Source organism: Ranitomeya imitator, chromosome 5, assembly GCF_032444005.1.
Source record: "Ranitomeya imitator isolate aRanImi1 chromosome 5, aRanImi1.pri, whole genome shotgun sequence".
Taxonomy (NCBI): Eukaryota; Metazoa; Chordata; class Amphibia; order Anura; family Dendrobatidae; genus Ranitomeya; species Ranitomeya imitator.
This window is the reverse complement of record NC_091286.1, coordinates 402,648,066-402,666,301: the sequence shown is the minus strand read 5'-3', so window position 1 is coordinate 402,666,301 and position 18,236 is coordinate 402,648,066. Positions and strand designations below refer to the sequence as shown.

The window sequence follows — 18,236 nt, the reverse complement described above, 5'->3', positions numbered from 1 at the left end:
TCCTGAGAGCTGTGGGCTTTGTCATGCCCCGGCACCGATTCACAGCCGACTGCAGTCCATCAGTACAGAGCCAGCTGTCAGTCAGTGCCGGGGTGTGGCTACAGCTGCCGCTCTATGCTGTGAACATTGACTGAAAGCCGGCATTTTCTCTCGGGTGCCGCTCTTTCAGTATTGCAGCCGCACACCATAATGCTATTAACTAGTGATGAGCGAATGTGCTCGGATAACGCGTTATCGGAGTATCTGGGCGTGCTCATAGATTGTTCCAGTCCCTGCAGCTGTATGAGTTTTGGCTGTTAGACACATGTGGGAAGTCCATAACAGCCGCAAATCATACAGCCGCAGGGACTGGAACATAATATATGAGCACACCCAGATGCTCGGGTAACCTGGTATCTACTATTATTAGCCTGTATATTAGCCCTTATATATTCAGGCCAGTTCTTGTCGGAAATCCACGTGTACATTAGCAGCAGTAGACTCTCAGACCCTGTATTTTTTTTGTTTTGAAGCAGTTAAGTTTGTCAAAAGGTGGAGGGGGCATGGTCAGCTGTGACGTCACTTATTGTGATTGGTGCCGCCTGTGTTTTCAGCGGGGTATAGAGCTGTTACCTGTCATTGTCGTCCTGTCTCTGATGATAATGAGGCTTCAGAAAACTTCCTAAAGACAGAAAGTCCGAGTCTGAAATGACCCTAGTAGCCAGTATGAAAATTGTAGTAGTTTTCTAGCTATACAGAATGTGATATGAAGAAAAAACATTTAACATAAAAACACGATTCAAATAATAATTTTGTACTGAATCTTTTTTTAAAGGGTTGTTCCCATCCTATAGTGTGTTGCCACATTGCTGGGATATGTTTTATGGTTGGTGGGAGTATGAAGGAGAGCGAGCGTTACACTTGTACTGCTATTCCTTCTTTCTCTCCGGTCCGTGAGTCCTACCTCCAATCATAAAGCGATACTATATCTGATAATGGGGATAACGCTTCCATCTGGGTGCTGACATTCTCCAATCCTGTCCGCATGTGTTGTTCCTATGCTGCTTCCCCCGACCCTGTTACTTAGCTCTTCCGATCACCCCCTCATGTGTAGATTTTCACGTTTGTCTCCTTCACCCTCTGCTTCTTCCTTTTTTCCCCGCTGCTGCTTCTAACAGGCAGGATTCAGATCTATTCAGGTAATGCCTTCATTTGTCTTGTACGACCTAATGCTGTTCCCAGTGAGGCAGAGCAATGGATGCTGTCATTTAGTATTGGGTATAATGGTGGACACTATCCTCGCTTCTAAAACTTGGGGATTGTGTTTTTATTCCTTTCTTTAACAGTTCACACAGTAGTACTAAATATCCATTGGTTTGCATTTTCACTTTTAAGACAGACTACATGGGCTATATTCAGTTACTTGTTTTCTACACAGGATCTGCAACTGAGAATATCCATAAGTGCCATCTAATGCATGCGCATGGGCTGTTGCACTATTGGAAGCCGTGGTTTAAAGTGAACCTGACAGCGGATACATGCTGCCCATGCCACGGGCAGCATGTATCCGACTGCGGCGGTATGATCCAGCAAAGTATGTTTGATTCAGAAGCGCTGCGGCATTTCAGAGAAAAACATTCTGTAAAAGCCGCCAGGGAACGAGCCATCTAGTTCCCCTTTAAAGCATGTCTAGCTTTGCCACCGTTTTTTTTTTTTTTTTAATTGCTCACTAAGGCTACTTTCACACTAGCGTTAACGGCAATCCGTCACAATGCGTCGTTTTGCAGAAAAAACGCATCCTGCAAAAGTGCTTGCAGGATGCATTTTTTCCCCATAGACTTGTATTGACGACGCATTGCGACGGATTGCCACACGTCGCATCCGTCGTGTGACGGATGCGTCGTGCTTTGGCGGACCGTCGGGAGCAAAAAACGCTACATGTAACGTTTTTTTGCTCCTGACGGACCGCTTTTTCCGACCGCGCATGTGCGGCCGGAACTCCGCCCCCACCTCCCCGCACCTCACAATGGGGCAGCGGATGCGCCGGAGAAATGCATCCGCTGCCTCCGTTGTGCAGTGCGTTAAACGCTAGCGTCGGAATCTCTGCCCGACGCATAGCGACGGGGAGATTCCGACGCTAGTGTGAAAGTAGCCTAATCTAAATGAGAAGTTGTGCAGTAGCCTCCTGTGGTCTTCTACCTTTCCCCTATTTCTTTCTGGCCTATGCATTTTTGGGGATCCTAATTGGAGTGTAAATCCAGAATCGGACTGCCAACAGTTTACTATAGAGAACCCTAGGACTGTAAATGGCACCCTGCAGTGTTCATGCCTGATGCCACTTCAAAGGCTATGTTCACACAACTAGGATGTAGTGCAGATTCCACACAGCAATTTTACAGGACAGTACAGATGAATGGGTTTTCAAAGTGCCATTCACGTTGCAGAAAAAAAAATTGTGGATTTATTGCTGATTTGTGGCCACATCCACAGTGGAAATTTTCCTAAAAGCACATTCAGGTGTTTGTGCACTTAAGTCTGAGATTGGATCGCAATGCACGACCTGGGCATGGGTCTCCTGATCCGACGATGACGGCTTCATGTATTTATGAGACTGTCGGCCAGAACGTGCCTTGCGGCCTGATCCCAGACTGATTTGCATGGATGTCTGAGCCCTAAAACACGACCTCAGGGTGATGTGTAGCCGGATTCCTCCTCTGGTTGCACCCAAGGCCGTGGAGGCTGCAGCCTTGTTCATTCAGGCTGCTAGGAAGAATCCTACAGTCCTCCCACACACGCTCTAATATGCAACCTTATTGTTTAGGAGATCACCTTATGCTGAAATCTGAATGACTGAATTTTACCTAAGTTTTTTTTTGCCATAGAAGTATAGCCACGTAGGGTAAAAATCGCAGGCACTGATGTCAGTGTTTTACTTTTTTTTTTTTCTTTAATTTTTTTTTTTTAAAGTTTAATTTCATATTAATTAATTGGTGTAGTCAGAAAGACACACTGACACTGAAAATAAGCATAATAATTTCTATGTTCCTCCATTTTGCTGCTGTTGTCCTTATGTCTTATGGTTTACTGCTCGTTGCCAAGGGAGAATGACTACCGCTGCTGTCTTGGAGCGGTGGCTGAATATGCGCAGCAGCAGTCTAAAAGTTTTTAAATTGAGTCAGTCTTCATGCTAGCCTTTCATCCAGACCATCTCTCTCTCAAGCCCCCCTAATTTTGTATAGGATGCCTTCTATAGTATTGTAGGCGCCCACACGCTGTAAGGGCAAATGTTCTTGCCAGTGGTTCTCCTGAAGAGAACAGATGAGAACAACACTTTGAAGTATGTCTGCTACTTGTAACCTTTTGTATTTCCTCCATGCATCTAAAAAAGGCAAAAACTGGTCTTAATTAAAGGGAACCTGTCACCCCGAAAATCGCGGGTGAGGTAAGCCCACCGGCATCAGGGGCTTATCTACAGCATTCTGTAATGCTGTAGATAAGCCCCCGATGTTACCTGAAAGAGGAGAAAAAGACGTTGATTATACTCACCCAGGGGCGGTCCCGCTGCTGGTCAGGTCGGATGGGCGTCTCCGGTCTGCTGCGGCGCCTCCCATCTTCATTACAAGACGTCCTCTTCTGATCCTCAGCCACGGCTCCGGCGCAGGCGTACTTTGCTCTGCCCTGTTGAGGGCAGAGGATAGTACTGCAGTGCGCAGGCGCCGGAAAGGTCAGAGGCTCGGCGCCTGCGCACTGCAGTACTTTGTCTGCCCTCAACAGGGCAGAGGAAAGTACGCCTGCGCCGGAGCCGTGGCTGAAGATCAGAAGAGGACGTCTTGTAATGAAGATGGGAGGCGCCGCAGCGTTACATTACATAGCATTACAGAATGCTGTAGATAAGCCCCTGATGCCGGTGGGCTTACCTCACCCGCGATTTTCGGGGTGACAAGTTCCCTTTAAAAATATGGATGTTGGCAGTAAGTAGGGAAGAGAAGTACCGTATAAGCCGACCCCCCCCTTCCTAATTTTGCCACAGAAAAACTGGGAAAACTTAATGACTCGAGTATAAGACTAGGGTGGAAAATGCAGCAGCTACCGGTAAATTTAAAAAATAAAAATAGATACCAATAAAAGTAAAATTGAGACATCAGTAGGTTGTTTTTGAATATCTATATTGAATCAGGAGCCCCATATAATGCTCCATACAGTTCATGATGGCCCCATAAGATGCTCCATACAAAATATGCCCCATATAATGCTGCACAAATGTTGATTATGACCCCATAAGATGTTCCATAGACACATTTGCCCCATATAATGCTCCACAAATGTGGATTATGGCCCCATAAGATACTCCATACAGATATTTGCCCCATATAATGCTGCACATGGCCCAATAAGATGCTCCATACAGATACAGTACAGACCAAAAGTTTGGACACACCTCATTTAAAGATTTTTCTGTATTTTCATGACTATGAAAATTGTGCATTCACACTGAAGGCATCAAAACTATGAAGTAACACATGTAGAATTATATACTTAGCAAAAAAGTGTGAAACAACTGAAAATGTGTCTTATATTCTAGATTCTTCAAAGTAGCCACCTTTTGCTTTGATGACTGCTTTGCACACTCTTGGCATTCTCTTGAGTGCCAAGAGAATGCCAATAATACTCACCTGCTCTGGAGTGGTCCCTGGTTCCCCGGCGTCTTCTTCCTGTATTGAGCGGTCACTTGGTACCGCTCATTCCAGTAATGAATATGGACGCGACTCCACTCCCATAGGGGTGGAGCCGCGTATTCATTACTGTAATGAGCGGTACCATGTGACCGCTCACTACAGGAAGAAGGCGCTGGGGAACCAGGGACCGCTCCAGAGCAGGTGAGAATTATTACACAGCTCCGCTCCCCCTTCCCTGCCGACCCCTGGGCAATAAGACACTTAATTTGCAATGAGGCCTGTGCTGGGCATTGTGGTCTTGCATATGCTGGCGAGTATTGGTGCTAATGCACATAGCACTTTAATTTGATGCCCTGGTAGGGTCCTTCTTGTATATTAACATCTTATTATACTGTCCTGTCCGAGCTTTATTGAAGGGTTTTATATGAATTGATTTTTTCTTATTAGCTATTAGTATGTTTATGGCCCTTGATTATTTTTATTATTGATTTTGTGCAAGCACCTTTAAAACCTTCCTTATTTTTGGGCTCTTTTATTATTGGTTTAATATTTAATTATCTCTTGCCATGTTATGATACACTATTGACCACACTGCCTTTCATTTTTGGGGGGTTTTAATTGGGTTTTTTTAAGCCTCCCATCCACCCTTCAAGTTTTCGTATGTTTATTTTTGCATATACCGGTAGTTTTTTCTACAGCATTACTTTATTTTTTTGACAAGTTCGCTATTGGTTATAATTAGTGATGAGCGAGTGTACTCGTTGCTCGGTTTTCCCCGAGCACGGTGTCCTCCGAGTATTTTTTAGTGCTCGGAGATTTAGTTTTCATCGCCTCAGCTGAATGATTTACAGCTAGTAGCCAGGCTGAGTAAATGTGGGGGTTGCCTGGTTGCTAGGGAATCCCCACATGTAATCAAACTGTCTAGTAGTCGCAAATCATCCAGCTGCTGCGAGGAAAACTAAATCTCCGAGCAGTCATAAATACTCGGAGAACACCCGAGCGTGCTCGGGAAATCTCGAGTAACGAGTATACTCTCTCATCTCTAGTTAAATTGCTTTTTGGGTAGCTGATTAATAATAATTTCTTGGTTATTTTAGCATGGGTCTTTGGATCCAGTATTTGTCATTAATTTTCAGATATTTTAGATGTACTGTACAGAGCCCAGTGTACCGCCAATGGGTTACCACAGATGTATAGCTTCTATTTATTGCCTTTTTGCAGTTTATTTGTATTTTCTGATACATCTGTCTTACATAATATAATGGTTGCTATTTTTTTCTCCTTTTTACGGTGAATGTTTTCTGATCCTTCCACTCTTCATCCCTCAGCATTATTACCAGAGCAGGACACAACCTCCTAGCACCGCCACCAGGGTTCCATCTGGATCGACAGCTCGTGCAGTGCCTCCTACCCATGTGTACCCCGCTGGCTCCCAGGTGATGATGATACCCTCACAGTTATCCTACACCTCCCAAGGCTACTATATTCAAGGACAGGTTAGTCCACTGCTTTTAATCCTGATACTTAGCAGTGTCCCTTTTTTGCCATCATAGGCTTAATTTTCCTAAATCACTTTGAGTTTATGATGCATATTTCTTTTATAGGGTCGTTCCTATGTGATGCCCACACAACAGTACCCTGTACAACCAGGCGCCCCTGGGTTCTTTCCAAGTGCCAGCCCCACAGAGTATGGCACCTACGGTAAGGGATTTATTAGACCTTCAAATAGAGACTTGAAAACAAAGAATATGGATTTTTTTTTTTCTTACTAAATCAACATTCAACTTGTTTTGAGCACACCTTTGCTTTCAGTACACTCTTAAGGTGCTGCCTCCCCCTCCTTACAGACTTTAGATTACTGTCCCCCAAACTTTGGCTGATCGGTTGGCCGGCAGCTCTCCGAGTGCTGCTGTGGCAGAGTGCACCAGAGTTGTCGATGAGCGACTTGCTGGCATACATTTCCGGCAGAGTCCTATCTCTTAAAGAACAAAAGGATAGACGGTCCAAAATCTGACAAGCTGGGTTCCCCGCCTGATTGGGCTCCCCATACACATTAGACCATCTGACATTGCTGCGATCAGCCGACATTAGCCTGTGAAAGACCCGTAGTGCTTCCATTTTTTGTGATCTCGGTTTGGGTGAGGGCTTATTTTTTTGCTTGCTGAGCTGACGTTTGTAATGATGCCATTTTGGTGTGGTTGCGATCTTTTTTATTTTTTCATGCAATATTGCGGTGACCATAAAAACAATAATTCTGGTGTTAAGTTTTTTTTTTTGTTTTTTTTGCTTTGCTATGCCGTTTACTGATCGGATGAATTTTTTTATATTGATTGGGCAATTCTGAACCCGGCGATAACAAATGATTTTTTAATTTTGAGCAGGGGTGATTTTGAAAATAAATAAATATATATATATAATACAGGCGATGAATGAGCGTTGACCGCTGGGCGACGTTCATAGCAATCTGGCTCTGACATCCACAGGGGTCTCCTGCAGATGCCGGGTTGTCATGTCAACCCATCGGCAACCTGCGTTCATGTGACATGGGCGGGATTAGTGACACGCTTCCCGCATGATCACATTTAATTCCGCAGTCAGATTTACAGCGGCATTTACCGAGTTAACAGCCGCGGGTGGATTGCAATTCTGCCCCTGGCTGTTAGGGGCACACGTCCGCAGGCATGTGCTGGGAAAGATGGGGGCTCAGCCCCTGAGCCCACATCAAAGGGAGGGACTCGACATGTGCAATGCATGTGCGGCGCATGTCGTGAAAGGGTTAAAGAGAATACTTTTTTGACTCTCCTGGAGTAGTTGGAATAGGAGGAGTGTTGGCCAAACCGCATCCAGAACTTGAGCATTAAATTAATAAGATCTTTTGTCAGATGCATCTCCTGTAGCGCTATTAATACCGGGTTAATCTTTTTGACATATTCATATTGCTTGTCTTTCGGTATTGTCCCTCAAGCCTCTTGTATTCCGATATATAAAATTAACTGTTAAATTTATTCACTACTTTAGTAAGTGGGTGTAACTATACTTGTCAGTGCTACCCATTCCCGATATTTTACCCACGGTATAATCCAGACTTCGGGAGGTTTGCATAATACTCTCTTCCCTCCCCCAAATGGTATGAACCTCCCCTTACCAGTAAGGGATGGGGCCTAAATCCGCACACAACCATTCGGTGCATGCTTCACAATAAAAAGAAAAAAACGCACAGATCAAAATATTCTGTATCGATTGTCTCCTACACACTAAAGATAAAGATAAGCCATATGGCTTCCATATATGCGTCATTAACCAGAACACATTATTGCTCGCAACTTCCACATTGAACCTGTCAGGGAGAGCGTATGTGACAGACTTCAATCATATTAGTCACCAAACCACCAATGTGCTCAAGGATTTAAATAATTTCAGCCCCGTTTTAGCTCGCAGAGCCTCCTGTTGGACCTTCCATGAGAGTCTGGCCATCAGAGTGTTTTTAGGGCATTTAAAGAAAAAATTGGATTAGTTATTTCGCTGGATAAATCATAGAATATTGCAGCCTGAGTGTCCTCATTCTTTAACCCCTTTCCCCCAAAGTCTTCCTGACCAGGCCAATTTTTACAGTTCTGACTAATGTCACGTTATGAGGTAATAGAACACTTCACTGGATCCTGGTGATTCTGACATTTTCTCGTGACATATTGTACTTCATGATGGTGGTAAACCGTCTTCGATATAACTTGCGTTTATTTGTGGAAAAAAAAATGGAAATTTGGTGAGCATTTTGAAAATTTCACAATTTTCCAACTTTTAATTTTTATGCCCTTAAAGCATATCGCAAAAAAATAGTTAATAAATAACATTTCCCACGTGTCTAATTTATATCAGCACAGTTTTTGAAACATATACGGTATTTTTTTTTTTTGTTAGAAAGTTATAAGGGTAAAAAGTTAACCAGCGATTTCTTATTTTTAAAACAAAATTTGGAAAACCATTTTTTTAGGGACCACCTCACATTTATTAAAGTCCCTTTGAGGAGCCTATATGACAGAAAATACCCAAAAGTGACACCATTCTAAAAACTGCACCCCTCAAGGTGCTCAAAACCACATTCAAAAAGCTTAAAGGCCCCTTCACATTAAGCAACGCTGCAGCGATACCGACAACGATCCGGATCGCTGCAGCGTCGCTGTTTGGTCGCTGGAGAGCTGTCACACAGACCGCTCTCCAGCGACCAACGATGCCGGTAACCAGGGAAAACAACGGGTAACTAAGCGCAGGGCCGCGCTTAGTAACCCGATGTTTACCCTGGTTACCATCCTAAAAGTAAAAAAAACAAACACTACATACTTACCTACCGCTGTCTGTCCTCCAGCACTGTGCTCTGCACTCCTCCTGTACTGTCTGTGAGCACAGCGGCCGGAAAGCAGAGCGGTGACGTCACCGCTCTGCTTTCCGGCTGACCGACGCTCACAGCCAGTACAGGAGGAGAGCAGAGCACAGCGCTGGAGGACAGACAGCGGTAGGTAAGTATGTAGTGTTTTTTTTTTTACTTTTAGGATGGTAACCAGGGTAAACATCGGGTTACTAAGCGCGGCCCTGCGCTTAGTTACCCGATGTTTACCCTGGTTACCAGTGAAGACATCGCTGGATCGGTGTCACACACGCCGATCCAGCGATGTCAGCAGGAGTCCAGCGACGAAATAAAGTTCTGGACTTTATTCAGCGACCAACGATCTCCCAGCAGGGGCCTGATCGTTGGTCGCTGTCACACATAACGATTACATTAACGATATCGTTGCTACGTCACAAAAAGCAACGATATCGTTAACAATATCGTTGTGTGAAGGTACCTTAACACTTTAGGTGCTTCACAGGAATTTTTAGAATTTGGAAGGAAATAATAAACATTTACTTTTCTTCCACAAAAATTTTCTTTTAGATCAAATTTTTTTTACTTTCACAAGTGTAAAAGGAGAAAATAAACCATATAATTTGTTGTGCGATTTCTCCTGAGTGCGCATATACCCAACATGTGGAGGCAAACAACTCTTTGGCTCATGGCAGGGCTCAGAAGGGAAGGCGCGTCAGTTGACTTTTTGAATGTAAAATTTGCTGGCATAATTAGCAGACACATTGTCACTTTTGGAGAGCTTCTGATGTGCTTAAACAGTGGAAACCCCCAAGTGACACCACTTTGGAAACTAGACCCCTTTTGGAACTTATCTAGATGTATATTGCGCACCTTGAACCCACAGATGCTTCACAAAAGTTTATAACAGAGCCGTGAAAATAAAACAAATTACATTTTTCCCAGATAAATCTGTTTTAGCTCCAAATTTAGCATTTTCATAAGGGTCAAAGGAGAAAATGCTCTATACAATTTGTTGTGCAATTATTTGTTGTATAATTATTTTTGCATCGCTTTATTCTGAGAGCTATAACTTTTTTATATTTCTGCTGAAGGAGCAGTGTGGCGGCTTGTTTTTTTGCAGGACAAGATGCCGTTTTCAGTGGTACCATTTTTATTTGCATTCATCTTTTTGATCGTGTTTTATTGCACTTTTTGTTCGGCAGTGTGATAAATCATTTTTGGCATCGCCATCTTCACTGAAGAGGTTAACTAGTGGGACCATTTTATAGAGTGGGTCTTTATGGACGCAGCAATACCAAATGTGTATTTTTTTTTTTTTTTTTATATAAAAATGTATTGGAAGAATTTTTGTTTGGGGATTTTTAAATAATATTGTTACTTTTTAATTTTTTTTTTTACTTCCCATCTTGTGACATGACTGTATGGTGTCAGGTTGCTGCAGAGTATCACATCAGCATCTGACAGGCAGGGAAGGAAGCCTGTCAGCGCCTTATCTCTGCAGGCGCTCACAAGCCACCTTCCCTGAAGGACCCCACGGCCATCTTGCGCCTGGGGGTCTCCATGGAGACCATCAGGACTTGCGATCACATCGTGTTCTGATGGAGCACTCAGGGAGCCCCCTCCTTCTGTGCGATCTCCTCGATGTCTCTGCCACTATTGACAGCAGCATCAGAGGGGTTAAACATCTGCGATCGGTGCCAGCACCAATCATATATGTTGCTGCAGGGTGTCAGCTCTCAGACAGAGCTGACACCCGAACCTGATCCGTCTCAGCGTGGGGCCGCGCGATTGGTGCGCCATACCTTATACTGTGGTTTGTGGCAACGCAGTTCCCTCAGAGCAGTACTAGTACTGCTCATGTCGGAAAGGGGTTAATGTCGGTGTAGATGGATCTTCTGCGCTTGACTTCCACAGAGAAGTCTGGGGATAAAAAAGGATACTCTGCACTTTAAGTTATGTTGTTTTTCTCCCATGCCTTCCTCAATATATCCCATTTTTTTTAAATAAAGGAAGCTAATCAGTTAGGCCTAGGAGGTCTGCCCACTGGGCCGGGTCTCATCGGAACCCTGTAGGCCGTTTACATTGCAAACAGAGGAGTGAGGATGACTTTGCCAAAAGTACTTAGCAGCCACGTTTCAGAAAAGTTATTGGGTCTCTCCCTTCCACCTTTTCAGGGACAACCACCAGCCTGATATTGTTACACCTCAGGCTACTTTCCAGGTAATCAGCCTTGGCCATTAAAGCGGCAACTGCTTGCTTGTGACACTAAAGGTCTCTGGACAGTGGGGAAGGCGTCCTCCAGCTCACTGACTCTCCCTTCCACAGCAATTTTGCGCTCCACCATTTTTTGGTACATCATGTTGGATTGTCAGAATAATCTACTGAATATCGCCTACCTGGCCTGTTAGCTTGGCCAGTGTTTAACAATGTTCAAAACATCCATTAGCGATGGGGGTTACCCTGAGTGTTTTTAACCAAGGGTGCTCTCTGCGTGCTTGGAAATCAGCGTTACATTTTTGTGCATCTTGATGCTGTGCCACGAGGGACCATCTCCTAAGGATCTGGGCTTTTAGTTGAGATGAGTCTGTGCTGTACTTTCTGTACATACTCAGTGAGGCAGTACTGTGGAGTTGCAGTTGAGATGAATCTGTGCTGCACTTTCTGTACATACTCAGTAGTGAGGCAGTGTTACGGAGTTGTAGTTGAGATGAATCTGTGCTGCACCTTATGTACATGCTCAGTAGTGAGGCAGTGCTGTGGAGTTGTAGTTGAGATGAATCTGTGCTGTACTTTATGTACATGCTCAGTAGTGAGGCAGTGCTGTGGAGTTGTAGCTGAGATGAGTCTGTGCTGTGCTTTATGTACATGCTCAGTGAGGCACTGCTGTGGAGTTGTAGTTGAGATGAATCTGTGCTGCACTTTATGTACATGCTCAGTAGTGAGGCAGTGCTGGGGAGTTGTAGTTTAGATGAATCTGTGCTGCACTTTCTGTACATGCTCAGTAGTGAGGCAGTGCTGTGGAGTTGTAGTTGAGATGAATCTGTGCTGTACTTTATGTACATGCTCAGTAGTGAGGCAGTGCTGTGGAGTTGTAGCTGAGATGAGTCTGTGCTGTGCTTTATGTACATGCTCAGTGAGGCACTGCTGTGGAGTTGTAGTTGAGATGAATCTGTGCTGCACTTTATGTACATGCTCAGTAGTGAGGCAGTGCTGGGGAGTTGTAGTTTAGATGAATCTGTGCTGCACTTTCTGTACATGCTCAGTAGTGAGGCAGTGCTGGGGAGTTGTAGTTGAGATAAATCTGTGCTGCACTTTATGTACATGCTCAGTAGTGAGGCAGTGCTGTGGAGTTGTAGTTTAGATGAATCTGTGCTGCACTTTCTGTACATGCTCAGTAGTGAGGCAGTGCTGTGGAGTTGTAGTTGAGATAAATCTGTGCTGCACTTTATGTACATGCTCAGTAGTGAGAGTGCTGTGAAATTGTAGCTGAGATGAATCTGTACTGCACTTTATGTACATGCTCAGTAGTGAGGCAGTGCTGGGGAGTTGTAGTTGTGATGAATCTGTGCTGCACTTTATGTACATGCTCAGTAGTGAGGCAGTGCTGTGGAGTTGTAGTTTAGATGAATCTGTGCTGCACTTTATGTACATGCTCAGTAGAGGCAGTGCTGGGGAGTTGTAGTTTAGATGAATCTGTGCTGCACTTTATGTACATGCTCAGTAGAGGCAGCAGTGCAGGGAGAGTCTAAGGTTTGGCTTACAGACTCCACAGCACTGCTTTTTAGTGTAAGCTAATGAGCCTCACATCAAGCCTCTCAAACTTGACCTGAGAAAGTGACTTATGCTCCACACCACTGTTAGCCGACTAATCTGAATTGTAATAGTGTGTGCAGAAAGCATTAAAACCGTGTTTGGAATGGGAGAAGTCAGGACGATCAGTGAGTGTATTAACACATGTGGAGTCTACAACATGTCTTAGGGGCTAAGAAATGACATTTATGGAGGGAATGAATATTCCTTTAGACAATCATTTTCTCATTCCCTCAATGTGCAGCACTACCTGAGCTTGTTTTAATCTGACATCCAATATTTTACTATAATAGTTTAGGTAATTTTTTGCCTTGGAGGTAATCTCTTCTCCTTTTCCTAATGAGCGCATATCTCCCAGCTTCCTACTTTAGTGATGGTGCTTTGCTCCTGAAGATTGACAGTTCATCCAAGTGGTGAGATCTTGTCTCTAGTGTGAGCTGTGCTCCTTACCTAGGTAACCAGCTACTCAGACTGCAGGGTGGTCGGTAACCTAGGAAATCAGCTGCACCCTATAGTATTAAAAATACTCTCTTCCTTAAACAGAGAATTTAGAATTGAAGTTAAATTGCAAACTTGTTTTTAAAAGCACTTTAATTTTAACCATTCAAGAACTCAAGATAACTCCTTTTTAAGTTTGTTTGGTGGCCACCCATTCTGTGTGGTAAGTGCTTTTCCCCTGCGATCTTTCCAGCTGCTTTCTGCACCTCCCCCATTCATGATGTTTATATGGTCGAGCCTTGACTATATTTAGTTCAGTGAGTCTGGGATGTAGAAGGAAAGCTTGGTGTTTCAGGGGGAGCGATACACACATAGTGACAATTTGCAGATGGGCTTTTTAGGACCTGTCTTTATTGCTATTTGTGGGATTACACCTGATATCTAAAGTACTCGTGATATTATTGTTCACCTTTAATTTTTTTTTTCCCTTCCAATTCCTTTTTTTCCAGCTGGAGCATATTACCCGGCCCAGCAGCAGTTTCCTCCTGGGGTACCAGGAACCCAAGTAATGATAAACCAACAGCAAGCGATTCCCCCAAAAAGAGAAAGGAAGACGGTAAGTGTGAAGGGTCTCTGAGCTTTATGGGCAAACACTTTTTTTTCTTTTTCTCGCTGATGCTACTTGTTAATGTACATGGGCACATCAGTGGCAGAGCTGTGTGTTTATATATTTTGCAACCTTTGCTAAGTAAGCTTAGTTCTCCAGAAGCCCTATAGTAAGCAAAAGTCTTACTTCTAAATTCATGTGATCCATACACTTTAGATGAACATCCGTGAACCCACCAATATGGATGGGGGCATCCAGGCTTCCCCCCCAGCTTTCTCATAGAGACCACAGGGGGGTGCTCAGTCAGCTTGAGGATTCAAATGCATGAGGAGGTGGCTGGCAACAAAACTGTTTGGGGTGCTTGTGTACCATTTACAGTTTTTATGGATGAGGTATTCTGGTGTTGATGAGCTGGATATGGTTTAAAGTGAACCTGTCACCCCCAAAATCGATGGTGAGGTGAGCTCACCGTCATCAGGGGCTTATCTACAGCATTCTGGAATGCTGTAGATAAGCCCCCGATGTAACCTGAAAGAGGAGAAAAAGAGGTTCGATTACACTCACCCAGGGGCGGGTGAATGCTACAGAATGCTGTAGATAAGCCCCTGATGACTGAGCTCATCTACAGCATTCTGTAATGCTGTGGATAGGCCCCCTCCCCCCCCCCCCCCCAACCCCCCCCCCGTCACATAAAAGAGGTTAGATTATACTCACCCAGGGGCGGTCCTGCTCACATGGGTGTCTCAGGTCCGGGACAGCACCTCCCATCTTCATTCCATGACGTCCTCTTCTGGTCTTTACACCGCGTCTCCGGCGCAGGCGTACTTTGTCTGCCCTGTTGCGCTGGAGCCGCGGCGTGAAGACCAGAAAAGGACGTCATGGAATGAAGATGGGAGGAGCTGTCCCGGACCTGAGACACCCATGGGAGCAGGACCGCCCCTGGGTGAGTATATTCTAACCTCTTTTTCTCCTCTTTCAGGTAACATAACGTCTTATCTACAGCATTACAGAATGCTGTAGATAAGCCTCTGATGACGGTGAGCTTACCTCACCATCGATTTTGGGGGTGACAGATTCCCTTTAACAATATATGAATGTATATTGCTGGAAAACAATGTTATCAGCTAAACCCCCATTAGTCAGGTGATTTATATTGTAGAGATAATGACTACTGTATTTCTCGGACTATAAGACGCGCCCAAAATTTTCAGAAGGAAAATAGGGAAAAAAACGCGTCAAATGGGGTTCCTTCTTACGGTCTGAATTCCGCTTAAGGCTACTTTTACACTTCCGTCAAAGTGGCTACGTCGCAATGCGTTGTTTTGGAGAAAAAATGCATCCTGCAAAGTTGCCTGCAGGATGCGTTTTTTTTCCATAGACTTGCATTAGCGACGTATTGCGACACGTCGAATCCATCGTGCGACGGATGCGTTGTGTTTTGGCGGACCGTCGGCACAAAAGAACGTTCCATGTAACTTTTTGTGCGACATGTCCGCCATTTCCGACTGCGCATGCGTGGCCGGAACTCCCCCCATCTCCCCGGACATTACAATGGGGCAGCGGATGCGTTGAAAAACTGCATCCGCTGCCCCTGTTGTCCATTTATTTCACAACGTCCATCAGGCTGACGCATGGCGATGGCCCTGTACCGACAGAAGTGTGAAAGTAGCCTTAGGGGGGTGGGATCGGCAGCGCTGGTGGAGCTAGCGTCACAGGAGGTGTTTGGTCCGGCAATGATCTGACTCCCATCGCAGGCTGGGTCAGTAGTGCAGGGGCCCCGTCAACATTTTGTGTAAGCCCGGTGCCCCCGCACTTCCATTGCTGCAGTGCGGTGGCCTCCCTGAAAATGGCTGCCATGCTAAGATTGAGATCTCTGCACGGCGGCCATTTTTCTAAAGGCAACTGCATTGCCGCAATGGAAGTGCGGGGGCACAGGGCTTTCAAAATATGTCGGCAGGGCCCCTGCACCACCGAGTGCCACTAAACCTGCTGCACCAGCCTGGGATGGGAATCAGATCATTGCCCTGCAACGTCAGACCACCGAACACCCCCTCTTCCCAGCCCGGGCCTGCAGAATTGTCCAACTCCTGCTGTCACCACTCTCCTGGTTAGTACATTCTGGCTATAAGACGCATCCCCCTTTTCTCCCAAAGTTTTTTGGGGAAAAAGGTGCGTCTTTATAGTCCGAAAAATACGGTTACATTATTTCTGCTCTGAAGGTTGCATAACAGCAGAATCCCTAATGTATTGCTTCTCCAACCTGGGGTTCTCTACAAGAAGGCACACTTGGACACTTGGCCTGCTCATGCCTGGTATGGGGATTGATAATGCAATCAACAGATCTTGACCAGAACTTAAAAAATAGACTAATTTTACTCTGATGTACGAATTGTAATGAAGCCAGGGTGAAAAATATATTTTTCAGTATATGAGGCACATTGTCCAATTTAAGCATTACTATGACCTGACAAAAGAAAAAAAAAAAAAAAAAAGGTTTTCCCACTATCCATGATTGGTAATAAATGTATGATGGGCAAAACCATTTAAAGGGGCTATTTCCATCTGAGACGTGTGGTTTCCAGACATTTGCTGAATTCCCTGAATTAGTGATGTTGATGTACTGAAGTGAAGCAGAAAGCATTATTTCTGTACTTTTAAAGAAGCTGTCAACTACTTAGACAACTCCTAGTCATACTCCACACATGATCCCGATAAAATAAAAAAGCTTATACTCCCCTCCCGTGTAGGCCCTGGGGCTCCCGTGTGGTTTTTGTGACTTATGACCCTGGCATCCAATCAGCGGTGGCGTCACTCCGCCTTCATATGAATTGAACATGAAGAGGAAGCCGGGGATCAGCTGCAGCCCGGACTGCCCCTTCATGTTCTGTTTGAAGACTGGGAAGATGACGCCAGCAGTGATTGGGTGCCGGGTTTGTGTCGCAACCACACCGGGGTGTGAGTGCCAACACCGCAGGAATGGCACCAGCACGGGATGCGAGTATAGGCTTTTTTATATTTTCTGGGTCAAGCGTGTTGTATGAGAAGGAATTAGTCCTAGCAGTGGACAACCCCTTTAATGTTCTTCAAGTTGTGGAGGTATAAAAGGTTCATAGATACCAGGTTAATGACATAACACTGCTAGACGCTGGAGTCGGGCTGAATTACATTATGATGACACATTGCAGACTGTTAAAACGACTAGATTGGTGACATTAGCTGGCTTGGTGTGGCCTTCCCCAGCATTTCTTAGACTTGTAAAGGTGATCTCCAAATAATAACTAAGGACGGAGGAATTTACAAGGAAAAGTCACAGTAATTACAGCAGATACTCCGCCTCAGCATCTCAGACATGATCACAGAGGTCTGCCAGCTCGGGTATCGGTGAGGTCCATGTACTCTTCTGTGCTTCTAGCTTCTGTTAACTTCCAGTGCTGCCACATTTCTAGACCTTTCACAATGTCTAATTTCCCTTAGTACTTCTTCTTCTGGCTGGTTTTCTACTAAGTTTATATAGGGTGTAGCACGTCCTACCTTCCTGACCTGTAGATCCCGTCATCTGTGTATTTGTACAAAGAGTGACTGGGTGAAACACCTGTATAATGGCACAGTCTGTGTTTGCCCTCCGCACTCTGCTGTCCTGAGGTTGGGTTCTGGCCGATCTCCAGAGAAGGCCTGGCTCTTTTCTTCATTTCCCTTACAACATGTTGCAATACTTTCTCTCCACGTGGCTGTTGCTGGGTCCCGGAAGGTTTTTTTTTTTTCCCAATGCGTGACCCTTAACCTGTCCTATTTTAAAAGCCACGGTGACACAGCAAAAAAAAAAAAGAAGCATAATCTAACTTGTTAATATCAGAATTGTCTTGGTGTCCTGAATTAGAATGCAGTATTGTAGAGCTTGTGGGGTTTAATAAACTTGCTTTATTTCTGAATCAGATAAGGATTAGAGATCCCAACCAAGGCGGAAAAGACGTGACTGATGAGATTTTATCTGGAGGAAGGACATCTTCGACCCCAACACCTCCACAGGTAATGCTAACCCATTCCCAAAAGACCCATAACTTGGCCCTGCACCCTTTCCAATGGTTTGTGTCCTTCAGAAGACTAGTGTAATTTTAGGTCTTGCCATTGTGAAACTTTGGGTGTTGGGGCCTCTTGGATGATAAATGCTTGTGCACTCTGGCATCCTGATGCACTGTGATATACTACACCCTAAACTATTAAAGGCAGTACAAATGGTAATTGCTTTTTATTTCCTCCTTTTAGTCTGCAGCGGGAGGCTCTGAGGTGCAGGCGAATGGAGAGAGTATCCACGTGCCTATTGTAGTACGCCCAGGTAAGCCCAAAATTTAAGTATCCCAACTAT

At 44.7% G+C, this 18,236-nt stretch overlaps 1 protein-coding gene across 2 annotated transcripts in view; it reads left to right on the top strand.

Annotated features, from left to right (window-relative positions):
* Positions 1 to 18,236, top strand: part of EIF4G1 (eukaryotic translation initiation factor 4 gamma 1) — a 91,651-nt gene that overhangs the window by 49,330 nt on the left and 24,085 nt on the right. For both annotated transcript variants that reach the window (XM_069726946.1, XM_069726947.1), the window contains exons 4-8: positions 5,984 to 6,151; positions 6,260 to 6,356; positions 13,776 to 13,882; positions 17,807 to 17,899; positions 18,137 to 18,206. In XM_069726946.1, coding sequence (XP_069583047.1) covers positions 5,984 to 6,151; positions 6,260 to 6,356; positions 13,776 to 13,882; positions 17,807 to 17,899; positions 18,137 to 18,206 — 535 coding nt within the window. The remainder of the gene's footprint in view (positions 1 to 5,983; positions 6,152 to 6,259; positions 6,357 to 13,775; positions 13,883 to 17,806; positions 17,900 to 18,136; positions 18,207 to 18,236) is intronic.